At 37.2% G+C, this 27,667-nt stretch overlaps 1 protein-coding gene and 1 pseudogene across 3 annotated transcripts in view; both read right to left on the minus strand.

The window, feature by feature from the left end:
- The window catches only part of SMC5 (structural maintenance of chromosomes 5), a 116,130-nt gene that overhangs the window by 32,910 nt on the left and 55,553 nt on the right, over positions 1-27,667 (minus strand). For all 3 annotated transcript variants that reach the window (XM_060014638.1, XM_060014637.1, XM_060014639.1), the window contains 5 exons: positions 18,336-18,591; positions 15,254-15,408; positions 10,572-10,685; positions 1,442-1,536; positions 667-799 (listed from right to left, as the gene is read on the minus strand). In XM_060014638.1, the coding sequence (XP_059870621.1) occupies positions 667-799; positions 1,442-1,536; positions 10,572-10,685; positions 15,254-15,408; positions 18,336-18,591 (753 nt within the window). The remainder of the gene's footprint in view (positions 1-666; positions 800-1,441; positions 1,537-10,571; positions 10,686-15,253; positions 15,409-18,335; positions 18,592-27,667) is intronic.
- On the minus strand, positions 13,243-14,654 carry LOC138414103 (ferritin heavy chain pseudogene; annotated as a pseudogene).

Raw genomic sequence — 27,667 nt, forward strand, 5'->3', positions numbered from 1 at the left:
TAAGGGGTGGTCATTCACATGAGATAATCTTAAATGGAAACTTTAAGGGGAGGGCTTACCAAAGCAGTTACATATCCTAGCCTACCATCCTAAAGTATAATTTGTCTGAAAAACATAATACAAGAATTTAAATGACTAAACCGTTAATGTTTGAACAAATGTTTGTCAAGCAAGGCAGAATCACATAAGAGAGCCACGTGTCTCTTCAGGTTTTAACTTAACTACCCTACATGTATTAAGTTATTTATTTACTCTAGGTCAGTGGTCCCCAACCTTTTTGGCACCAGCGATCAGTTTCATGGAAGACAATTTTTCACAGACCTGGGCTGGGTGGGTGGGGGGGATGATTCAGGCAGTAATGCAAGCGATGGGGAGAAATGGGGAGCGGCAGATGAAGCTTCGCTCAGTTGCCCACCGCTCACCTCCTGCTGTGTGTGCGGCCTGGGGGTCGGGGACCCCTGCTCTAGGTAACTCCACACCACTCCTGTCGTCAAGTATTAGTCAACATTCACTGTCCTATGTCATATTAAAAATGGAAAATACCAAGATAATTTCTGTATGGTTAAAAACAATGGCATGTTTCTTTAAATTACAAGTTTTCCTTGACTTTAAGCTAAGAAGTTTTAACAAAACTACATTTTTGGTACTGATTCAGTACTTTCTTACCCGTTCAATTCTTTCTCTGGTTCTTTCAGTTCCTACAGGAACTTCATGAATGTGATACTGGCAGCAGAGGTAACTCATGACAGGATCAGGTGCATCAAATAACTCTCGCAAATAAGAGAAAAATCCATATTGTCTGAAAGGAAAAGCAACTATTAGGTTTTTCTTCTTAAAATATCATTTAAAAAAAAATCCTAGTTGACATGTGGTGACTAAACAATAAATAAAAAATAAATTAACAATGGTACAGAAAGTATTTTCTTTGTATAGTTTAGCCACTTAATATTAAGTGATTAATATTCAGATTTATTTCCTTGTCAGAAAAGTTTAATATTTATAATTACAAACCATTAATCTCTTCTTTTGTTGCTTCTACCATTGCTTTTATACAGAATTAAGACTTTATTTACTTATAGCTGTTTTATAATTGCAGTTTTTCCATTTAATCCTTCTGGAAATTATTTTTATATTATGAAGTGATGATTTACCCTTTTATTTTCCCAATAACTAACCAACTATTTTAGTAGCTTTTACTAAGTAGTCCAATATTATTCCACTGATTTAAAAAATCACCATCATATACTAACTGATACCATGGTCTGTTCCTGGGCCTAGATTTTTCCTTATTTTAGACTTAGGAAGACATCCTAAAAGGGAATAATACAGCCTATAAAAAACATATTTATGTGACAAAGAAATAATTAAAATATATTTGAGAGAAATGATTATTCAATATTCAAAGTAACAGCTTAGTTCTAATAATATTTTCAAGACTTACTTAAGTTCATTCAATGGCCGTGAAGGTGCTTTGTCTGCATATGAACTCTTAGGAGCAATAACAGCATTCACTCTTAATTTTTTATGGTCACGAACCTTAATATAAGGAAAAGAAAATATTACCTTAATTACCATATACTCAATCAAAAGAATTTTTAAAGTTATGGTATTCTTACTGGCATTCATGGGACGATCAGAAATTTGAACACTGACTAGCTATTTAATGGTACTTATAAGAAAATTTTTTAGTGTGATGATATTGTAGCTATGTGTTTTCACAAAGAGTACATTTCTTTTTTTATTTCCACTGATAAATTCTATCAAACAGATAAGGAAGCAGTAATACCAAAAACCTTTTCAGAACAAAAAGGAAGGGACAAGTCATTTTATGATTCCCGTATAATCCTGACAAAAGTATTACAATATCCCTCATGAACACATATACAAAAATCCTTAACAAAATATTAGTAAACAGAATCCAGCAATATACATGACCAAGTAGAATTTATCCCAGGGATGTGAGATTGGTTGATTTTGAATGCTACATCAATCCAAGTTATTGTATTATCAGAATAAAGTACAAAAGCCATATGATTTTCAGCAAACTAGGAATAGAAAGAAATTTCCTCCACCTGGTAAAGGGCATCTATGATAAGTATACAGCAGACATAATACTTAATTGTGGAATATTGAGTGCTTTCCCCCTAAGTCTGGGAATAAGCAGGGGTATCAAATCACACCACTTCTTTTCAACATTGTCCTAGAGGTACTAGACAATGAGGTGAAGCACAATAAAGAGGTAAAAGATTAAAAAGGAACAAGTAAAAAGATCTATTTGCAAGGGTATGATTTTCTACACAGAAAGTCCTGTGGAATCTATAAAGCAACTACTAGAATTCAGGAAGTGAATTCAATAGTGTCACAAGATACAGATCAAATGAAAAAGTATCAAATTATATCTATGTACTAGCAGTTAACAGCTGAAAAATGAATTTGAGAAATCCATTTCTAAGAGTGTCAAAAATCCATAAAATACTTAGGAGCACATTTAACAAAAGATGTGCAAGACATAAACACAAAAAAATAAAACACTGCTGTGAGACAAGATGGGATGGTGGAATGGAGGAATTTCATGGTGGCACAGATTAGCAATGTTCAAACTACTTTCACAGCCTAGAATGCTGTGACTACTTTCACAGCACTCTACACTTGAACAAATTAGTAAATAAATTGATGATAAGGGGGAGAAGGAGGTGTTTTTCACTGCTACAGTAGGAAATTACAGATATGCAAAGGAGAAAGAGTAGAAGGTACCCTGTTGTGTTCGACTGTAATTGGAAGCATCAGTGTGAATTCATGGTGCCCTTATGCACTCTTGTTCTCCAGATAAATATAAATTAAGGGTTTGCATGCAAGGGCTAAGAAGCAATGAGACACTAGCAGCAATGCACACATCTAACACACAGATCTTGGTTTCTAAAAACTAGGGTTCTTTGGGGAAAAGGCTGATTGTAAGGCCCAGACACAGCAAGGTAAAGGTATAAGTGAACACACTGCTCTCCCCAAAAGTAAGTACTGCTCAAAATATGTTGGTAAGGGCTTCCCTGGTGGCACAGTGGTTGAGTCCGCCTTCCGATGCAGGGAACACGGGTTCGTGCCCCGGTCCGGGAAGATCCCACATGCCGCGGAGCAGCTGGGCCCGTGAGCCATGGCCACTGAGCCTGCGCGTCCAGAGCCTGTGCTCCGCAACAGGAGAGGCCACAACAGTGAGAGGCCCGTGTACCGCAAAAAAAAAAATGTTGGTAAAATAACATACAGCGGTCAAGCTGAAGGTCTCACTGGCCAAATGTGGGACAATTTGAGCATTAAAATAAATAATGATAGTAATGGATTAAAATCTATAAAACAAAATTCTATGAGTTTTATATGATATAATGACTAAATAAATGGAGAAGAAAGAGCTCTTCCTTATAGAATACCAACTAATAAATATAGAAAGAATGATGAGAATCATTAATGGTTCTTAAACCTACTAGGCAGTTACATGAGCAACAGGATATTTTTAAAGGCTCAAAGTATTTCCTCACACATAATTACAAACAGAAAAATAGTTTTACTGTAATGCTTGTTTTGAGGACAAATTTATTCCAAGCAATTTATATATTAGGGGACAACTTAAACATTATGTGATTCTCACATTTGCTTAGGTACAATTATATCCATAACAAATATAAGCTTTTCTCTAGGTGAATGCAAAAAATGGCACCCAACTGAATGGAGCTGTGTAGGAATAGATGTAATTTGTGCACAAATACACAGACACACACACATCCCTCTCAAACATCTACCAGCTGCCTGAGTTCACTACATATTATAAGCCACCCCTCAAGCACATCTGGTGTTACAACTTTCCATCCAATTTCAGGTAAGTGCTTTATAATTATTTTACCTACTACATAATTCACATACGGAACCCTTCCAATGCCTACTTCCACAAGCCAACTTCAGGTCTTTCAATAAGGCACAGGGTTGTAACATACAGTACAAGGAATACAGTCAATATTTCATACTAATTTTGCACATTGTGTAATCCATAAAACATCAAATTACTATGCTGTACACCTGAAACTTATAAGTCAACCATACTTCAATAAACAAATAAAAAAGAAAAAGCACATTTATTGTATCTGCATATTTCTTAATAATTTAACATATGTAAAGCTGTGCTTCCCCCCCTCCACACCATAGCCCCTGTGGGTTTTTATTATACAATTCTGCAGTACAGTAATTTTTAGGAATTATATATTGCTTATAGCAAAACCACCTGTACTTTGCTATGGAGAAATAATAAAGCAGGAGAAGACAAGACGGAGTAGAAGGAGTGAGCTCACCCCCTCTTACGGAAACACCAAAATCACAACTAACTGCTGAACTACCTCTGACAAAAAAATGCTGGAACCTACCAAAAAAGATACCCTGTATGCAAAGACAAAGAAGAAGCCACAACAAGATGGTAGGAACAGTGCAATGGCGATAAAATCAAATCCCATTATTGCTGGGTGGGTGACCCACAAACTGGAAAATAATTATACTACAGAAGTTCTCCCACAGGAGTGAAAGTTCTGAGCCCCACGTCAGGCTCCCCAGCCTGGGGGTCTGGCAACAGGAGGAGGAGCCCCCAGAGAATGTGGCTTTGAAGGCCAGCGGGATTTGATTGCAGGAATTCCACAGCACTGGGGGAAACAAACTCCATTTTTGGAGGGCACACACAGGGTCTTGCGTGCACCAGGACCCAGGTAAAAAAGCGATGACCTCATAAGAAACTTACCTGCTAGTATTGGAGGGTCTCCTGCAGAGGTTGGGGGGGGTGTCTGTGGCTCACTGTGCAGACGAGGACACTGGTGATGGTAGTTCTGGGGAGTACTCATTGGCATGAGCCCTCTTGGAGGCTGCCATTTTCTCATCAAGACCTGGCTCCACCCAACAGCCTGTAGGCTCCAGTGCTGGGATGCCTCAGGCCAAACAAACAACAGGGTGCGAACACAGCCCCATCAATCAGCAGACCAGCTGCCTAAAGCCTTCCTGAGTAAACAGCTGCCTGATAAACACACCCCTTGACACAGCCCTGCCCACCAGAGGGGCAAGAGCCAGCTCTACCCACCAGTGGGCAGGTACCAGTCCCTCCCACCAGGAAGCCTGCACAAGCCTCTTAGACAGCCTCATCCACCAGGGGCAGACGGCAGAAGCAAGAAGAACTATAAGCCTGCAGCCCACAGAATGGAAACTCTAATCACAGAAAGTTAGGCAAAATGAGAGAGCAGAGGAATATGTTCCAGATGAAGGAACAAGATAAAACCCCAGAAGAACAACTAAGGAAAGTAGAGATAGGCAATCTACCTGAAAAAGAATTCAGAGTAATGACAATAAAGACGACCCAAGATCTTGGAAAAAGAATGGAGGCACAGATCAAGAAGACACAAGAAATGTTTAACGAAGACCTAGAAGAACTAAACAACAAACAGAGATGAACAATACAATAACTGAAATGAAAAATACACTAGAAGGAATCAATAGCAGAGTAACTGCGGCAGAACTGGTAAGTGAGCTGGAAGACAGAATGGTGGAAATCACTGCTGTGGAACAGAATAAAGAAAAAAGAATGAAAAGAAATGAGGACAGTCTACGAGACCTCTGGGGCAACATTAAACACACCAACAGTCACATTATAGGGGTCCCAGAAGGAGGAGAGAGATGGAAAGGACCTGAGAAAATATTAGAAGAGATAATGGTTGAAAACTTCCCTAATATGTGAAAGGAAACAGTCACCCAAGTCCAGGAAGCACAGAGGAAGCAGAGTCCCAGGCAGGATAAACCCAAGAAGGAACATGCCAAGATACATGGTATCAAAATGACAAAAATTAAAGACACAAAATATTAAAAGCAGTAAGGGAAAAGTAACAAATAATGTACAAGGGAACTCCCATAAGGTTAAAAATATTAAAAGCAGTAAGGGAAAAGTAACAAATAATGTACAAGGGAACTCCCATAAGGTTATCAGCTAACTTCTCAGCAGAAACTCTGCAGGCCAGAAGGCAGTGATGAAAAGGAAGAACCTACAACCAAGGATACTCTACCCAGCAAGGCTCTCATTCAGATTTGATGGAGAAATCAAAAGCTTTCCAGACAAGAAAAAGCTAAGAGAATTCAGCACCACCAGACCAGCTTTGCAACAAATGCTAAAGGAACTTCTCTAGGTGGAAAAGAAAAGGCCACAACTAGAAACAAGAAAATTATGAATGGAAAAGCTCACTGGTAAAGGCAAACATACAGTAAAGGTAGGAAATCATCTGCTAAACAAATATGATATCAAAACCAGCAATTATGAGGAGAGCATAAAGGCAGGATATTGGAAATGCATTTTAAATTAAAAGATCAGCAACTGAAAACAATCTTGTTTATATATAGAATGCTATACCAAAACCTCATGGTAACTGCACACTGAAAATCTACAATAGATACACATGCAGAAAAGAATAAGGAATCCACACACAACACTACAGTTAGTCATCAAATCACAAGAGAAAAAAAGAGGAAGGGAAGAAAAAACACCTACAAAAACAAATCCAAAACAATTAACAAAATGGCAATAAGAAGCTACAGTCATCAAAACAGTATGGTACTGGCACAAAAACAGAAATACAGATCAATGGAACAGGATAGAAAGCCCAGAAATAAACCCACACACATATGGTCAATGAATCTACAACAAAGGAGGCAAGACTATATACAATGGAGAAAAGACAGTCTCTTCAATAAATGGGGCTGGGAAAACTGGACAGCTACACATGAAAAAATGAAATTAGAACATTCTTTAACAAGATACATATAAATAAACTCAAAATGGATTAAAGACCTAAATATAAGACCAGATACTATAAAACTCTTAGAGGAAAATATAGGCAGATCACTCTTTGACATAAATCGCAGCAATATCTTTTTCAAGCTGTCTCCTAGAGTAATGGAAATAAAAACAAAAATAAGCATGGGACCTAATCAAACTCAAAAGCTTTTGCATAGCAAATGAAACCATAAACAAAACGAAAAGATAACCCACAGAATGGGAGAAAATATTTGCAAACAAAGAGATTAACAAGGGATTAATTTCCAAAATTTACAAACAGCTCATGCGGCTCAATACCAAAAAAACAAACAACCCAATCAAAAAATGGGCAGAAGACCTAAACAGACATTTCTCCAAAGAAGACTTGCATTTAGAAACTAAAATGAAATATCACCTCAAAAAAAAAAAAAAGGACATCCCTGGTGCCACAGTGGTTAAGAATCCGCCTGCCAATGCAGGGAACCTGGTTCAAGCCCTGGTCCAGGAAGATCCCACATGCTGTGGAGCAACTAAGCCCATGTGCCACAACTACTAAGCCTGCACTCTAGAGCCCACGAGACACAACTACTGAGCCCACGTGCCGTAAGTACTGAAGCCTGCGTGCCTAGAGCCCATGCTCCACAACAAGAGAAGCCATCGCAACGAGAAGCCTGTGCACCGCAACGAAGAGTAGCCCCTGCTTGCCCCAACTAGAGAAAAGCCCGCACACAGCACAAAGACCCAATGCAGCCAAAAATAAATAAATAAACAAATACATATATTTTAAAAAAAGAAACATCACCTCACACCAGTCAGTATGGCCATCATCAGAAAGTCAACAAACAATAAATGCTGGAGAGGGTGTGGAAAAAAGGGAACCCTTTTGCACTGTTGGTGGGAATGTAAATTGGTACAGCCACTGTGGAGAACAGTACGGAGGTTCCTTAAGAAACTAAAATTAGAGCTATCATATGATTCAGCAATCCCACTCCTGGGCATATATCCAGAGGAAACCATGGTTCGAAAGGATACATGCACCCCAATGTTCACTGCAGCACTACTTACAATAGCCAAGACATGGAAGCAACCTAAATGTCCATCAACAGATGAATGGATAAAGAAGATGTGGTACATATATACAATGGAATATTACTCAGCCATTAAAAAGAATGAAATAATGCCATTTGCAGCAACATGGATGGACCTGGAGATTATCATACTAAGTGAAGTCAGTCAGACAGAGAAAGACAAATATCATATGATATGGCTTTATGTAGAATCTAAAAAAAATTGATACATATGAACTTATTTACAAAACAGAAACAGACTTACAGACTTAGAGAATGAATTTATGGTTACCAAGGGGGAAGGGTGGGGGGAGGGATAGATTAGCAGTTTGGGATTGACATGTACACACTGCTATATTTAAAATACACAACCAACAAGAACCTACTGTATAGCCCAGGGAACTCTACTCAATACTCTGTGATAACCTAAATGGGAAAAGAATTCGAAAAAGAATAGATACATGTATGTGCATAACCGAATCACTTTTGCAGTATACCTGAAACTAACACAACACTGTTAATCAACTATACTCCATAAATTAAAAAAACGAAAAAATCAATAAAGCAAATAGGGCAAAATGTGAATAATTATTGTAAATCTGGGTAAAAGGTATATAGGAGCATATGTATGACTCTTGCAACTTTTCTATAAGTTTGAAGTTATATCAAAATAAGTTATTAAAAAAAATAGAGTGGAGGTATAATGAAACAATATTGGCCATGAGTCAATGTATCAATGATACTAGTATGCAGAATTCATTTAAGTTTTAAAAATCTATTGTTTTAGTGGCTACACTAAATAAAATTGAATTATACAATGAGAAAGTAATTTCCTTTTCAATTCCCTTTCAATCATACCAATGAGTAAGTTACATACAGTGTCATCATGTCTTTAACTCCTTATTACCTCCTTTTAAAAAAATCATATTATCTGCTTTTGAGAAGCAACAGTACAGATCTAGGATTTACTAACACTGCCTTTACAGTCTTTACTGTAATGTAAATTATTTGTTCTTCTAAGTTGGTAATGACATTATACTTCCTTTCAGAATATTTCATTTCAGTAACAAGTGAAGTGATTTAAAGAAAAATTTTCAATAATAATATAGTTAGTACCCAGATATGGCAAAAAATTGTGATGGTAGTACACGGTAGTATGCAGAAATGGCAAACACCATGAAGAAGGTTTGTAAGTTACTGAAGGATGGGAAATGGTACTCTAGTAGATATAATTACAGGAGGAGGTTATATACAATATATTTCAAAATTTAAAATACACATACAAAAAGTGATACATGTAAGAGGAAGTTCTAGTCCTAATGATGAACCCCTATGGAAAGTTGTCACAGTACAAGGAAAAAAAAAAAAAAGGTCAAATTTCCAGGAACCTGACATATTATTAATATATGGTTCAAATTCTTAGCACAGGGGAAGAAGCATGAGTTTTTGAGGCAAATCCAGTTACTCAGTGTAGGCTAAGCTGGCCATTTGCAAAATAGAAATCATCTAATTACACCTGACTCCAGACAGACCCTTCACACTGTGTCATGTCTCACAGACTTGTAATCCAAGTAACCTACTTCTTCAGTGACATCAGTTCAAGAACTCACTGTTTAGGCTTAAATAGTTCTAAATAACACAAATGCTTAATTTTTTGGAGACCATTTTATAATTCTGTAGATTCAACTTTTTTATCCAGTCACCTTTTATTCACATTCCCTGTCAACTCCAAACCAGAAGGAGGGCAATACGTAAAAGCCAAAGAAAGTAAAGATTCTTTCCAATCACTTGTGTACCAGAGAAATAGAGGACTACTTAAGCCGATTCATGGTCCTGTCCTCACTTAGACTTACTAGAAAAAGTTTAAACAAAACAAAATCTAAACCTCATCTTTCCAGGGCTTTTTAAAAAGTAGATGGCATATTGCAAAAGGAAAAAGAAATCTTACTGGCAAGGATAGTAACATACATAGCTAACAATATGTATTATACAGATATATAACAATATATAATAAAAACAATAGTACCCAACAAACTGTTCTAAACTTTTTCATTTAATAAATTATTTAATCATCACAACCATCTTTTGAAGTAGATATTATCTCCACTTTATAGTGAAGAAATTAAGACACAGAACATTTAGTCAACTTGCTGAAATCAGCAGTAAAGTCTGAATTCAAAGCCTGGTACCTATCTGTAGAGTCTATACTCTTAACTAAGCCATGATGTCTTCCAGTGGCTTATATTCTTTGTCAGTAGTGTTTTTCTAGTCAGATACAGAATTCTCATTCTTTTTAAAGTTTTTTATTTATAATGAGCAACATTATATGCCCCTCCAAAGAAAAACGGAGTTCATTCCAATACATTTCCTAAAAGGATGTCCAAGACCAAAGTCTCATCATTATGATGTTTCTCTTAAAACAATGTGACAGAATTACTCTTCATATTAATTCCCAATGGTAATTTCAAAAAATGTTAAAGATGGAATTATGGGCTCTTGTTCCTCTTATAAAACTAATTCAATCCTCAGTGGTACAGACAAAAGAAATTAGCAAATTTGAATAATTTTACACAAGAGTTACTGATGGTAAAATAGGTCGTTATCATTTTTTGCTCTAGGTTGAGGTTGAAAACTCAAGCACTGGAAGCTAAGCGTGAAGTGAATTAAAATATTACAGTACTTGCCTCTTTGAGGAAAACCTCCATATCTTCTTGACTTTCAAACACAAAAGCTCTCAAGTCATTTGATGGAATATGATTTTCAATATATTTGGCATTTTTGTTATCTTTCATATTGATCTAAACAAAACAAAAAGAAAATAAAAGTTGATTTTCATGAAACCCAAAGTGACTACCAGAACATAACTACCAGAACATATACTTAACTTAGATTTATTTAATTAGGTTAAATAAATCCTCGAGAAAAAAGTAGACCAAAAAAGAACTGTTTGGTATTGAAGAGTCAACATTTTTAAACATCTATTTAATTTACTGTCCAAGACATAGTAAAACAAAAGCCAAGACTTTAACAGCACCTAATGCATATTGATTTTGATACCATCTAAGAAATAAAAAGTTCTCTTCTGGCCAGCTCACTGAAAACATTTGAAATAGGGTTAGATTGTAACCTGAGTATAAACATTTCTCATCTGTCCCCAAACTTTTAATATTTTTCTTCTTAATCTTTAAGAGGAATTCATGCTATCTATGGCAAAAACTAATTAGTATAAAAATACAAAGGCCTAAATAAAACTTTATGAAACTAATGAAAAAACTTGCTATGGATTAATTATAACTATTGGTGCTTTCAAGAGAAACCCTAGGTTTGTACTACTAGAGCATAAACTTAATTACTCACTCAAAAAATACTAACTAGTTAGACATTTTTGCACTTGAGGCTCAGTGCTATGGAAGATACTAAGATAGTTCAAGATCTAGGGCTCTGGGATCAGACAGATGTCACTTCCATTCCTATGTATGACCTTAATCAAGTACCACCTAAATCTCTGAAAGCTTTAGTTACTTCATCCTAAAATGGGTAGAGTAAAACAGTCTATATCTCAAGGGACTAAATGTGGATTAAAAGAAATAATACAACAAAAAAAATTAGTAGACTGCTTGTCACATAAATGTTGGTATTATTTTAAATTACAGAATATTGATCAGTATAGAAAGATGGGAAAACTAAAAAAACAAGCAAACAAATGAAAAAAATCAAAGCCATATAAAATACCATCACCCAGACATAAACACTACAAACATTAGATGTCTACTGTTTCACTTTTTTTTTTTTTTTTTGCGTTACGTGGGCCTCTCACTGTTGTGGCCTCTCCCGTTGCAGAGCACAGGCTCCCGACGCGCAGGCTCAGCGGCCATGGCTCACGGGCCCAGCCACTCCACGGCATGTGGGATCCTCCTGGACTGGGGCACGAACCCGTGTCCCCTGCATTGGCAGGCGGACTCTCAACCACTGCGCCACCAGGGAAGCCCCTGTTTCACAATTTTTTTGGTACCAAGTTATTGGGTTGGCCAGAAAGTTCATTTGGTTTTTCCAAAAGATGGCTCTAGTGCTTAGTTGTCTTTAACTTTGTTCAAAACAACTTTGTTAGACTATATTGTGACAGCTGTCATATCAGCGTGTATTTAAAAAAAAAATCAAAATTGGTGAATTTTTGTGTAGCCATTTTAATATTGAAGATGGAAGAAAAAAGCAACATTTTCGGCATATTATTCTTTATTATTTTAAGAAAGGTAAAAACGCAATTGAAATGCAAAAAAAAGATTTGTGCAGCATATGGAGAAGGTGCTATGACTGACTGAATGTGTCAAAAGTGGTGTGCGAAGTTTCGTGCTGGAGATTTCTCGCTGGACAATGCTCCACAGTCGGGTAGACCAGTTGAAGTTGACAGCTATCAAATCGAGACATTAATTGAGAACAACTGACTTTATACCAAGCAGGAGATAGCCGACATACTCATAGTATCCAAATCAAGTGTTGAAAATCATTTGCATCAGCTTGGTTATGTTCATCGCTTTGATGTTTGGGTTCCACATAAGTTAAGTGAAAAAAACCTTCTTGACCGTATTTCTGCATGTGATTCTCTACTTAAACGTGATGAAAACGTTCTGTTTTTTAAAAAAATTGTGATGGGCCATGAAAAGTGGATACTGTACAATAATGTGGAACAGGAGAGACTGTGCGGCAAGTGAAATGAACCACCACCAACCACACAAAAGGCCGGTCTTCATCCAAAGAAGGTGATGTTGTGTATATGGTGGGATTGGAAGGGAGTCCTCTATTACGAGCTCCTTCCGGAAAACCACACGATTAATTCCAACAAGTACTGCCCCAAATTCAACCAACTGAAAGCGGCACTTGGCGAAAAGCGTCCGGAGTTAGTCAACAGAAAATGCATAATCTTCCATCAGGATAATGCAAGATGGCATGTTTCTTTGATGACCAGGCAAAAATGCTTATTGCTTGGCTGGGAAGTTCTGATTCATCTGCCATATTCACCAGACATTGCACCTTTGGATTTCCATTTATTTCAGTCTTTACAAAATTCTCTTAATGGAAAAATTTTCAATTCCCTGGGAGACTGTAAAAGGCACCTAGAACAGTTCTTTGCTCAAAAAGATAGAAAGTTTTTGGAAGACGGAATTATGAAGTCGCCTGAAAAATGATAAAAGGTAGTGGAACAAAAGGGTGAATACGTTGTTCAATAATGTTATTGGTGAAAATGAAAAATGTGTTTTTACTTAAAACTCAAAGGAACTTTTTGGCCAACTCAATACTTTGTTGTAAGGAATGGTACAAATGAAAAAAAAAATAAAGTGGGTGTTTGCTACAACTTACAGAAAGGGTAAAGTAATCCCAATATCACCATAGGAAGTCATCTTTTTTTATAGTTATGGATAAGCCAGCATAGGACTTAGCTCTCGTTATCACTCTCCCCCAGGGTGCATTTATCAGAGACATTCTGCCATATCAGATTCTGGGGCCCATATCTTGTATAAGTTGGTTACACAGTCATCTATTTTTTTGATGAATTTCACCTGCTCGTTTAGGTAATGAGTCTCAGAGAAGTCACACAAGTAGGGGTCATTTTTGTCATTGGTCAGTTTGTGCATTTACAGTAGTGACTGATTCACAATTTTTTCCAAGTGTAATACACACTCCATTGCATTCATTGTCTGGTTTCCTGATATCCTGAAGGAAGATTTGGCCCCTTTTTGGTTCTGAACCTTCATCAGCTTCTTAGCGAGCTCCTTCTCCTCATGAGATTGGTGAAGAAAATATCTGGCAAAGTTCTTCAGAGCCACATCTTTACAAAGTAGTAAGACATGGACAGGTAGACATAGGAGGTGTAGCTTTCCAAGATGTTCTGGTGGTTGATGGCAGACTCCTGTTTCACAATTTTTAAAAATGAAATCTTTCTATATACCCTATCCTGTAATCTGTTTTATAAGTCATTAACATATCATAAATGTCCCTTTATATTAGTAAATAGAGACCTATGGCAACATTTTAAAGGCCTATGGAGGTGGTACAATGCATTTCAACTAGATTTTGAAGGGTTAGGTAAGTGTATGGGCAGGATACAGTTGGAAGAAGGTGGTAGTAAAAGTAAAAGGTTGTTCCAGGAAGGGTAAGATAACAGAGTATCTCCCTTTATCTCAGACTCAAATGTAATTTAAAAAGTAAATATATGCCAGCTAGTAATCTGACTTGGTGATAGGCTACTATCAGGAAATCAAGTGACAAGAGGATGACAAATCTAATAAAGTCCAGAGGTATTGTTTTGAGTTTGGCACTTTAATAAGAATCTGTTGAAAATTACACTTGCATTCTAATTTATAATACTAACGGTCACAGTATTTCTTCTTGTGTTTTCTTTCAATCCTTACTGGATTAATCAAAACAGTAATGTCTGCATCCAAAATAGGTATTCCCTTCTTGATCGAGCAAAAATATTCTAATGATTCATACCTGAGCAAGAAGAGAATACAGTATTATGCACACTAATTTTGCTAATATAATGCAAACTATATGAAATGACTTTGAATAAAGCATAATATAAACAGGAGTTACAGAATATAGAACTTTTCATGAATCCTACAAGGATCTACAGTGAATTCTTTCCAAAAAAAAAAAATCATCTAGCAAAAATAATCCTTTTATCATTTTGAAGTTTTAAGTGTGTGTGTGTGTGTGTGTGTGTGTATAAAACATGTCATTAGCAAAGAATGTGGGTTTTACTTTTTCATTCCTTCTCATGGCCCAACTTACCATTTAAAATATTTTAGACGGAAATTTTCCTAGTAAATCCACACCCACATTTCATTAAATGATTTACTAAATACAGCTTGCCCTATTCTTGATGACTCATGATCACTAATAAGACTTATCAAATGTTTATAAGGTCAATAAATTGTTGGTTTCATTCTCAGAATCCTCAGAATGCTTTATTTTTGTAGCAGATGATTTTGTTGTCTATCCTGTCAGGTGTTCCATATCAACTGTATTTATTTATAGCAGTTTTCTACCCCTTTGGCAGCATTTAATATATTGCCTGTTATAACCGAAGAATAGCAATTGCCAGAAGGAAACCAGCTAACCAAGTTTACACATGATTCTTGGTCAATAAGTTGCCAGTTTCATACTTCTATCAAGAAAAAGTTCATAGGTTTATTATCAAGGACCCTTTAAAAAGCTCATGTATGGATTCAGCAGCATACCAGATGCCACAAGTCTACTAATGGAAAAGCAGGGTGTTAACAAGACTAAGAATTCTTAAAACAACAAAACCTACAATGATTACAATAATAAAAATAACAGATACTACTAAGATGAACAAATTTCTTACCGTGAGCATTATGGGTTCACAGACTCTTTGCTTAAATTTGTCTCTGTTATTTCTCAGCCATAAAACAGCATCATATGTGTCACGGTATCTCTGTCTCAGCTTATCTTCCTTTTGATTCATAAGGTTGTCAAAACGCACAATATGATCATCCACACCTAAAATTGGAAAATAAAGCATTATTCCTCTGAACACTTTAATTAGTGAAATAATCTATTAATAACATAGAAGAGTATCTTAGATCTAAAGGTTATAAACACCACTCAGCAAGTACCCAACACAGTGAAAAAGACCCACCCTGGACAAATCACTCTTAAGTTTCTAAACACCTGGGATAAAAGATGATCTTTAAACTACCAAAAATAAATAGGTCACATACAAAATAATAAGAAAACACTAGATTTCCTATCAAAAGACAATGGCAACAGGCCTTCAGGATTCTGAAAGAAAAACTATTTTCAAGCTAGATTTTTATAACACCAAAATAAAAAAGGGGATAATGAAGTAAAGATTTTTCAGGGATGCAAAGACTCAAATTAATTCCCAAATATCTCTTCTTAGCAGGTTATGTGAAGATGTACTCTTACAAAACAAGGAAGTAATTTAAGAAAAATGAAGACACAGAATTCAGGAATAGCTTTTTATTCAACACAGAAAAGGTGTGAGAGAAGTCCTAGGTAACAGCCATAAGGAGACCTTGAGAACAATCAGTTTAGTTGGGAGGAGGATGGAAGGTCTCAGAACTCAAGAGAATGCTTGATAATTTTTTTCCCAATTTAAGGAAATGCTAAAGTAAATGGTGTTTCTAAAAAATGGTAAATTAAAATCCTAAAAAAAAATTATCAATGAACAGAAATTAGATCATAATGCACTACTTGGCTCTGCTGTGAGCAAGTTTTCTTGTTGTAATAACATAAATAATACTTAATATTTCTAGCTAGTAGAATCAACCCATAAACAGACCATATAAAACTTAATTATGGTTCTCAATAAAGTATGTTTTCAGCCTTTAAACTATAAAAACCAGAGTACATATTAAAGAATTAAAGGGAGGAAAGTAAAAAGAAAGGCTAGGAGTATCAGTATTTTTAGCTTATAAATGTGCATTCAAGCATTATCAACAAATATTAAATGACAAAAAAAGAATATTATTGGTAATAAACATTAATAAATGTTAATGATTACTAATATTAATATAATAATCCCATTTGGGGAATTACAATAATAGGTAGGGGAGGTGTCATGAGTTGAAATCCACATCTGAAGCAACAAAACATTAAAAGATGATATCTAAAGTTGATTAACCAAGACATGGTAAAATAAAAATATGATTAAGATATATGAAAGACTATTAGAAAAAGTTACTGAAATAGTTAAGAGTGCTTACTCTTGACAGTGGGTCTGGAAGTTGGAAAGGCACTGGGCCACCCTTCTTGTCTAGTGTTATTATTTTTTTTAAACCATACACCTAGCATTTTGCTAAACATATAAACAAATTTTTTTACTAACTGACCTTAGTCATATATACTGAGCAGACAGAATGTAAGATCTTCTCTAACTGAATAATGCTACAGATCTAGCCACATGGTCTATAGCAAAGAAAAAAAAAGATGAAATTGGACAGGCTTCAAGGAGCAAAGCTAATGGAAGATTATGAAGGCTAGAATGAAGAGCTTAAATTTGACCTGAGAAAAAACAGAAAAGTGAGTGACTGTAAAGAAAATAAAGCAAAGTATTTTTAGAGAATTAAATCAACTGCCAAAATCTGACATAAGACAACGGTCTGCTTGCGGCAAATCATTACACAATAGATATAGGTAATTAAGACACTAAAATGGAAGAATTGAACTGAGCTTCCTCAACAAGCAGACATGAACATTTAGAGACATGATCAGGGGAAGAAGAAAGCCCATCAACAGAGACATATCTCCATTTTATAAACATGTCTTCACTGTAAGTTTAAAAAAACTCAGAATGGGAGAAAATATTTGCAAATGAAGCAACCGACAAAGGATTAATCTCCAAAATTTACAAGCAGCTCATGCAGCTCAATAACAAAAAAACAAACAACCCAATCCAAAAATGGGCAGAAGACCTAAATAGACATTTCTCCAAAGAAGATATACAGACTGCCAACAAACACATGAAAGAATGCTCAACATCATTAATCATTAGAGAAATGAAAATCAAAATGACAATGAGATATCATCTCACACCAGTCAGAATGGCCATCATCAAAAAATCTAGAAACAATAAATGCTGGAGAGGGTGTGGAGAAAAGGGAACACTCTTGCACTGCTGGTGGGAATGTGAATTGGTACAGCCACTATGGAGAACAGTATGGAGGTTCCTTAAAAAACTACAAATAGAACTACCATATGACCCAGCAATCCCACTACTGGGCATATACCCTGAGAAAACCAAAATTCAAAAAGAGTCATGTACCAAAATGTTCATTGCAGCTCTATTTACAATAGCCCGGAGATGGAAACAACCTAAGTGCCCATCATCGGATGAATGGATAAAGAAGATGTGGCACATATATACAATGGAATAGTACTCAGCCATAAAAAGAAACGAAATTGAGCTATTTGTAATGAGGTGGATAGACCTAGAGTCTGTCATACAGAGTGAAGTAAGTCAGAAAGAAAAAGACAAATACCGTATGCTAACACATATATATGGAATTTAAGAAAAAAAAAATGTCATGAAGAACCTAGGGGTAAGGCAGGAATAAAGACGCAGACCTCCTAGAGAACGGACTTGAGGTTATGGGGAGGGGGAAGGGTGAGCTGTGACAGGGCGAGAGAGAGTCATGGACATATACACACTAACAAACGTAGTAAGGTAGATAGCTAGTGGGAAGCAGCCGCATGGCACAGGGATATTGGCTCGGTGCTTTGTGACAGCCTGGAGGGGTGGGATAGGGAGGGTGGGAAGGAGGGAGACGCAAGAGGGAAGACATATGGGAACATATGTTTATGTATGACTGATTCACTTTGTTATAAAGCAGAAACTAACACACCATTGTAAAGCAATTATACCCCAATAAAGATGTTAAAAAAAAACAAAACAAAAAACTTACTCCTCTTCTCCTTCTCTAGAGTTTCCCTCTCTCTACGCTTATCAATTATCTCGCCTTCACATAATGCCTTTTCATCTTGAACTCGTCTCAGATCATTTGTAATGGCATCAATTTGGGGTTGAAGGTTCTCACAGTTTTCTGTGGTCTTCAGTTCATTTTGCAAATCTTCTATCATTTTGCGGGTATTACTTATTCTCCTCTGTCGATCATGCTCTTCATTTTGTTTTACTGTTAAAGCCTGCTGAAGGTCCTCAATCTAATAAAACAAAAGCAGGTTAGCACTGGAGATTGTTTTTTCTCTTGGTTTATTAGGCTTTAGTAAAACAGTTTTAAAAATGCAAACAACCTAAGAACATGGGTTTTTTTCTCACTAAAAGGTATCCTATTAGAATTAAACTGTTACTCCTACCAGACCACCTGTCTCTTTATTTGTTCAGCAATACATTCCAAGTACCTAGGGCAGTGGTTAGCATATAGTTAGCATTCAGTAAATATTTGCTAAATAAATGAAATATTTATAAAGCCAATCAGCAGATTTCTAAATATTTATAGGAAGATTTCACATACTATATATCATAAAACTGAAAACAGTCACATGGTATACCACAGACTTTCAATAAACCAGCAATAGAAATGATGGTGAAGATTATGTCACCCTACTAGTTTAAAACCACAATAAACTATTTTCTTTCCATTAAATTATTTTCTACTAGCACTTCAAATTAGTATTTTGAGATTTTAATCCTCAATCTGTATGTTTATATTCAGGGTAAGTCATTAAAAAAAACCAGATCATGCAACTTACCAGTGGAATTTTTATCAAAACCATACATGGTCTACCTAAGACAGAGTTATGATTTTCTTCAAGACACAGATGCATACACCCAATGTATTTTTTGCAAAAATAGAATTTTGTGTTAAATTAGATAAGGTTATCGTATCATATAATTTGCTTATTAGTTACCTTTCTTTCCAAGTCAAATTTACTCCCTCTTCCTCCCCATTATAAATGTATATTATGACATATTCAATATAGAAAATATGAAAAATATAGAAACTTAAAACAAATAAAAAACACCTAAAATCTTGAGGTCCTTAAACATTTACATTTTAATGCCAGCCTATATCCATCAATAGAGCATATACATTTTAGCAAATGGCATCACTAAAAATTTATCGAGAGCAGTTTCTCATTACCTCCATGTCCTTGCAAAACAAAAATTTAATACCTGCATAATGTTCTTTTATATAGATATACCACATTCTATCCCATTCCCTACGGTTGGAAATTTGGGTTATAATCAATTTTCTTTTCTAAAAGTTTAGCTTTGACAGTGTGAAGATAATGAACTGAATACATGCCAAAATCTCCTCTCCTATAACAAACATGCAGAAGTGAAAGATAAAATATTATGTTTGAAAGAATTAACACTGTGTGTGTGTGACTGAAAATTAACAATGTTCAATGAGCCCAAAAGAAGGAAGCAGACAAGAAGCCACAGTGTTCAGCCAGGAAACCCATGGAGTCCAAGGCTTTTAGAAGAATAAACTGGCATGTCACGGGAGACAGAGAATTAAGAATCACCAAACACATGAGGAAGTCCAAGTCCATCAAAAAGGGACAAGAAATTTAACAAATATAACCGCTACAATCCCAGAAAAATAGAGACCACCAAGCTACCAAAAATCACTGGGCTGCTGAATAAATTTTATATCAAGAGGTCTTTGTCTGACGTTGACCTGAAAAACTGAAAAGCAGCTTGATGGTCCCATGTCCTAGCTAAATTTTCTGAGTTCTAACTTTAACTCATTTGCCACCTTCATCCAAAAAACTACCATAACTAACTAATTCCATCACACCATGTTTAGCTCAGGCACAGTAAGTCCAAGCCTCCTGGATCATGCATGTTCGCTAGGATACCATCCCCATTACTGCTCTCTATCTTCAATTTCTCTGAATGCTCTCTCTTCTTGTTCTAGCTAAAACTTGGCTATTCCTGGAAGATACTTCTCCCTAGAGACCTTTCAAATGGTGACCTTTTCCTCCCATAATTCTTCAGAGCACTTCAGGACTCAAAAGTGGGGAGGGTGTCCTCATCAATCTCCACTGTACTACTTCCTCCGTTAATTGAGCCCCACTTCAGATCTTTGAAGATCATATGATCAGACTTTAACACCCATTATCTTTGCTATGTTAACTACCCCCCTCAAAGTCTTTCCTCACCCTCTTCATTCATTGATGCCTTTAGCACATGACTCACTGTCTTTCTCTCCACCATTATGCTGGCCATAATGGAACTCCAACATACATACAGAAAATCAGTCTAACTCTTTGGCCTCTGTGCTCCTTGACTTCTTCAACTGTCTTTTCCTAAACACCACCTCAGCCACCTTCTCCTACAGTTATATTAGATTATATCTATAGTTATATCTCTGACTAGATCATGTAGATCACCAAAAATCATACCACCTCTGAAAACTATTTCCACAATCCTACTCTTTGATCACCATCTCCTTTCCTTACATTTTTACTTACTATGGTCTTCCTACTGCAACTATCCTTTGACTGCACAGGGTCCTGTAATCCACTGACCCTACTATCTTTTCACAATCCACCATCCCCCTCATTCCTTTCCTTAACTGGCTGAGGTTCCACAACTCTAGAATCACTCCCTTGCAAAAGCCTCTTGACCCTCCACCATTCCTATTTCACATTAGCAAAGGAAAAAGCTTAGTCCTTATTAAACCTAAATAAATATTTTCTATTTATCTGTATCTAAACAACTAAACTAATTGGAGAAACTCTTGAAAACAGGTCTTACTTCAAATTTATGGCCACAAAACTTAAAGAGGCACTCAGAACTCTCAGAAAAACCTACTACATTTTTCTAATAAATGTATGTTCTCATCAAAAGATGAATTCACATCTTTTCCTCCTTCCTCAATCTTATATTGCTAAAGGCTCTCTACTCACCCAGCTAATGACCCTGTCTCATATTTCATTAACAGCAGTGTTAAAGTCAGAGCACTCTGATCAGAGTACTTTTCCTCCTTTCAAAACCTTCAACCTACCTCCATCCGTACTCACTCTGCTTTATCTTATACAATGTAAGGAGAGTTCTTGTAGCTACCTAAATCTACCCCTCCAGGGCTACTCCAAGCAGTGTTTCTCAAATTATTTATGGTGAAGAATCATTAAAATAATTCTAAGTAATCACAAGTCAACTTTTATCAATTACAGCTACAAAAAATTGCTAATAATCATTTTGGTCAATTAGCAATAATCAATTGCTAATGAAACAGTTTGGCAATTCCTTCAAAAGTTATATGTACACTTATGATAGTCACTTCTAGGAAATTATCCAAAAGAAATGAGAGCATATGTTATATTACATAAGAACTTGTACAAGAATACTCACGGCATTCTTTGGTAATAGCCCTAAACCAGAAACAACCTAAATGTCCATCAACAAATGAATGGATAAACAAACTATGATCTCAAGAAAGGTGGAAAAAAAAAATCAAAGTGAACAAAGATAAAAATACAACATATCCGAATTTGCAGGACACAGGTAAAGCAGTGATGAGAGGAAAACTTATAGCATTAAGTGCATACACACGAGAAAAGAGGAAAAGTCTCAAATCAATAATCTGAGCAGAACCTGGAAAAAGAGCAAAACAAACCCACATCAAGCAGCAGAAAGGAAGTAATAAAAATATGAATGACTTTAATGAAATCAGAAAAATAACAGAGAAAAGCCAATGAAACAAAGAGCTAGTTCTTTGTAAAAAACAATAAAATTAACACACCTCTAGCAAGAATGATCCCCACCCTCATACCCTACCAAAAAAAAAAAAAAAAAAGACAAAGTAGATACAAATTACCAACATCAGGAATGAAACAGGGTTAACAGTATCACTACAGAACCTACTGACATCCAAAGGATAATAAGAGAATTTATGCACACATAAATTTAACAATTTAGACAAAATGGACCAATTCCTAAAAAACCCCACTAATTACCACAACTCAACCAATATGAAATAGATTATTTGAATTGCCCTGTAACTATTAAGTAAATTGAATCCATAATTTTAAAACTCCAAAAACAAATCTCCAGACCATGATAGTGTTATTTGAGAATTATTCAGAACATATAAAGAAGAATTAACACAAATTCTACACAATCTCTTCCAAAACCGAGAATAGGAGGGAACACTTCCCAGTTCATTTTAAGAAGCTAGTTATTATCTTGATACCAAAAGCAGGCAAGTATGAAAAGAAAACCACAGAATATTGCTTCTGAAGATAGACACAAAAATCCTTTAAATGTTCGCTAACAGAATTCAACAATACGGAAAAGGAGTTATAAATTTATACACCATAACCAAGTAGGGTTTATTTCAGAAATGCAAGGTTGATTTGATATTCAAAAATCAATGTAATCCATCATTTTCACAAGCTAAAAATGAACGTGTGCATGATCGTATCAATAGATATGCAGAAAAAGCATCTGACAAAATCCAACACTCACTCATGATATTCTCAGAAACGCAGGAATAGAGAACTTCCTGAACTTCCTGAACCATAAAAAACCCTACAGCTAACATTATACTCGATAGTGAAAAAATGAATGCTTTCCTCCTAAGACCAGGAACAAGGCAAGGATGTCCACTCTAACCATTCTTATTCAACACAGTGCTGGAACTTCTAGCCGGTGCAATAGGCAAGAAAAGAAATAAAGGGCATAAAAATCAGAACGGAAGAAATAAAGCTGTCTCCATCTGTAGATGACATGACTGCTTATAAGGAAACACCCCAAGTAAACCATTAAAAGAATAAGGGGGGGACCTTGAAGATGGCGGAAGAGTAAGACGCGAAGATCACCTTCCTCCCCACAGATACACCAGAAATACATCTACACGTGGAACAACTCCTACAGAAACACCTACTGAAGGCTGGCAGAAGACCTCAGACCTCCCAAAAGGCAAGAAACTCCCCACGTACCTGGATAGGGCAAAAGAAAAAAAAAAGAAAAAATAGAGACAAAAGAATAGGGACGGCACCTGCACCAGTGGGAGGGAGCTGTGAAGTTGGAAAAGTTTCCACACACTAGGAAGCCCCTTCGCGGGCGGAGACTGCGGGAGGCGGAGGGGGGAGCTTCGAAGCCGCAGAGGAGTGCACAGCAACGGGTGCGGAGGGCAAAGCGGGGAGATTCCCGCACAGAGGATCGGGCACTCACCAGCCCGAGAGGCTTGTCCGCTCACCCGCGGGGGCGGGCGGGGCTGCGAGCTGAGGCTCTGAGGCTCGGGTTTCGGTTTCCGATGGAGCGCAGGGAGAGGACTGGGGTTGGCGGCTTGAACATAGCCTGAAGGGGTTAGTGCACCACGGCTAGCCGGGAGGGAGTCCGGGGAAAAGTCTGCACCTGCCGAAGAGGCAAGAGACTTTTTCTTCCCTCTTTGTTTCCTGGTGCGTGAGGAGAGGGGTTTAAAAACGCTGCTTAAAGGAACTCCAGAGACGGGCGCGAGCCGCGGCTAAAAGGGCGAACCCCAGAGACGGGCGCGAGCCACGGCTAAAAGCGCGGACCCCAGAGACGGGCGGGAGACGCTAAGGCTGCTGCTGCCGCCACCAAGGGGCCTGTGTGCGAGCACAGGTCACTCTCCACACCCCTCTTCCGCGGAGCCTGTGCAGCCCGCCACTGCCAGGTTCCCGGGATCCAGGGACAACTTCCCCGGGAGAACGCACAGCGCGCCTCAGGCTGGTGCAAAGTCACGTTGGCCTTTGCCGCCGCAGGCCCGCCCCGCACTCCGTGCCCCTCCCTCCCCTCCCTCCCCGCCCGCCTGAGTGCTCCAGAGCCCCCGAATCAGCGGCTCCTTTAACCCCGTCCTGTCTGAGCAAAAAACAGACGCCCTCCAGTGACCTACACGCAGAGGCAGGGCCAAATCCAAAGCTGAGCCCCGGTGAGCTGTGAGAACAAAGAAGAGAAAGGGAAATCTCTCCCAGCAGCCTCAGAAGCAGCGGATTAAAGCTCCACAATCAACTTGATATACCCTGCATCTGTGGAATACCTGAATAGACAACGAATCATCCCAAATTAAGGAAGTGGACTTTAGGAGCAAGATCTATGATTTTTTTCCCCTTTTCCTCTTTTTGTGAATGTGTATGTCATGTGTATGCTTCTGTGTGAGATCTTGTCTGTATAGTCTTGTTTCCACCATTTGTCCTAGGGTTCTATCCGTCCATGGTTTTTTAAAAATTTTTTTTCTTAATAATTAATTTTAATTTTAATAACGTTATTATACTTTACCTTCGTTCTTTCTTTCTTTCCTTCCTTCCTTCCCTCCTTTAGACAACGAATCATCCCAAATTGAGGAGGTGGTCTCTGACAGCAAGATTTATGATTTTTCCCCCTTTACCTCTTTTAGTGAGGTTGTATGTGTATGCTTCCGTGTAAGATTTTGTCTGTATAGCTTTGCTTCCAACATTTGTCCTAAGGTTCTATCCGTCCCTTTTCTTTTTCTAAATAAGAATTTTTTAATTCAATAACTTTATTATACTTTATTTTATTTTTACTGTATCTTCTTTCTTTCTGTCTTTTTTCCTTCTTTCCCTCCTTCCTTCCTTCCTCCCTCCCTCCTTTCTTTCCTTCTTGCCTTTCCTTTTTTGCTTCTTTCTTTCTTCCTTCCTTCCTTCCCTCCTTTCCTTCTTTCTTTCCTCATACTTCTACTAATTCTCTCTACTTTTTCTCCCTTTTATTCTGAGCCGTGTGGATGAAAGGCTCTTGGTGCTCCAGCCAGGAGTCAGGGCTCTGCCTCTGAGGTAGGAGAGCCAACTTCAGGACACTGGTCAACAAGAGACCTCCCAGCTCCACATAATATCAAACGGTGAAAATCTCCCAGAGACCTCCATCTTAACACCAGCACCCAGCTTCACTCAATGACCAGCAAGCCACAGTGCTGGACAACCTATGCCAAACAACTAGCAAAACAGGAACACAACCCCACCCATTAGCAGAGAGGCTGCCTAAAATCATAATAAGGCCACAGACACCCCAAAACACACCACCAGACGTGAACCTGCCCACTAGAGAGACAAGATCCAGCCTCATCCACCACAACACAGGCACTAGTCACCTCCACCAGGAAGCCTACACAACCCACTGGACCAACCTTAGCCACTGGAGATAGACATTAAAAACAGCAGGAACTACGAACCTGCAGTCTGCAAAAAGGAGACCCCAAACACAGTAAGATAAGCAAAATGAGAAGACAGAAAAACACACAGCAGATAAAGGAGCAAGATAAAAATACACCAGACCTAATGAAGAGGAAATAGGCAGTCTACCTGAAAAAGAATTCAGAATAATGATACTAAGGATGATCCGAAATCTTGGAAACAGAATGGACAAAATGCAAGAAACAGTTAACAAGGATCTAGAAGAAATAAAGATGAAACAAGCAACGATGAACAACACAATAAATGAAATTAAAAGTACTCTAGATGGGATCAATAGCAGAATAACTGAGGCAGAAGAACGGATAAGTGACCTGGAAGATAAAATAGTGGAAATAACTACTGCAGAGCAGAATAAAGAATGAAAAGAACTGAGGACAGTCTCAGAGACCTCTGGGACAACATTAAATGCACCAACATTCGAATTATAGGGGTTCCAGAAGAAGAAGAGAAAAAGAAAGGGACTGAGAAAATATTTGAAGAGATTATAGTTGAAAACTTCCCTAATATGGGAAAGGAAATAGTTAATCAAGTCCAGGAAGCACAGAGAGTCCCATACAGGATAAATACAAGGAGAAATACGCCAAGACACATATTAATCAAACTGTCAAAAATTAAATACAAAGAAAGCATATTAAAAGCAGCAAGGGAAAAACAACAAATAACACACAAGGGAATCCCCATAAGGTTAACAGCTGATCTCTCAGCAGAAACCCTACAAGCCAGAAGGGAGTGGCAGGACATACTGAAAGTGATGAAGGAGAAAAACCTGCAGCCAAGACTACTCTACCCAGCAAGGATCTCATTCAGATTTGATGGAGAAATTAAAACCTTTACAGACAAGCAAAAGCTGAGAGAGTTCAGCACCACCAAACCAGCTTTACAACAAATGCTAAAGGAACTTCTCTAGACAAGAAACATAAGAGAAGGAAAAGACCTATAATAACGAACCCAAGACAATTTAGAAAATGGGAATAGGAACATACATATCAATAATTACCTTAAATGTAAATGGACTAAATGCTCCCACTAAAAGACACAGATTGGCTAAATGGATACAAAAACAAGACCCTTATATATGCTGTCTACAAGAGACCCACTTCAGACCTAGAGACACATACAGACTGAAAGTAAGGGGATATAAAAAGATATTCCATGCAAATGGAAATCAAAAGAAATCTGGAGTAGCAATTCTCATATAAGACAAAATAGACTTTAAAATGAGGACTATTAAAAGAGACAAAAAAGGACACTACATAATGATCAAGGGATCGATCCAAGAAGAAGATATAACAATTGTAAATATTTATGCACCCAACATAGGAGCACCTCAATACATAAGGCAAATACTAACAGCCATAAAAGGGGAAATCGACAGTAACACATTCATAGTAGGGGACTTAAACACCCCACTTTCACCCACGAACAGATCATCCAAAATGAAAATAAATAAGGAAACACAAGCTTTAAATGATACATCAAACAAGATGGACTTAATTGATATTTATAGGACACTCCATCCAAAAACAACAGAATACACATTTTTCTCAAGTGCTCATGGAACATTCTCCAGGATAGATCATATCTTGGGTCACAAATCAAGCCTTGGTAAATTTAAGAAAATTGAAATTGTATCAAGTATCTTTTCTGCCCACAACGCCATGAGACTAGATATCAATTACAGGAAAAGATCTGTAAAAAATACAAACACATGGAGGCTAAACAATACACTACTTAATAACGCAGTGATCACTGAAGAAATCAAAGAGGAAATCAAAAAATACCTAGAAACAAATGACAATGGAGACACAACGACCCAAAACCTATGGGATGCAGCAAAAGCAGTTCTAAGGGGGAAGTTTATAGCAATACAAGCCCACCTTAAGAAGCAGGAAACATCTCGAATAAATAACCTAACCTTGCACCTCAAGCAATTAGAGAAAGAAGAACAAAAAACCCCCAAAGCTAGCAGAAGGAAAGAAATCATAAAAATCAGATCAGAAATAAATGAAAAAGAAATGAAGGAAACAATAGCAAAGATCAATAAAACTAAAACCTGGTTCTTTGAGAAGATAGCAAAATAGATAAACCACTAGCC

This window comes from Delphinus delphis, chromosome 6, assembly GCF_949987515.2.
Source record: "Delphinus delphis chromosome 6, mDelDel1.2, whole genome shotgun sequence".
Classification (NCBI taxonomy): Eukaryota; Metazoa; Chordata; class Mammalia; order Artiodactyla; family Delphinidae; genus Delphinus; species Delphinus delphis.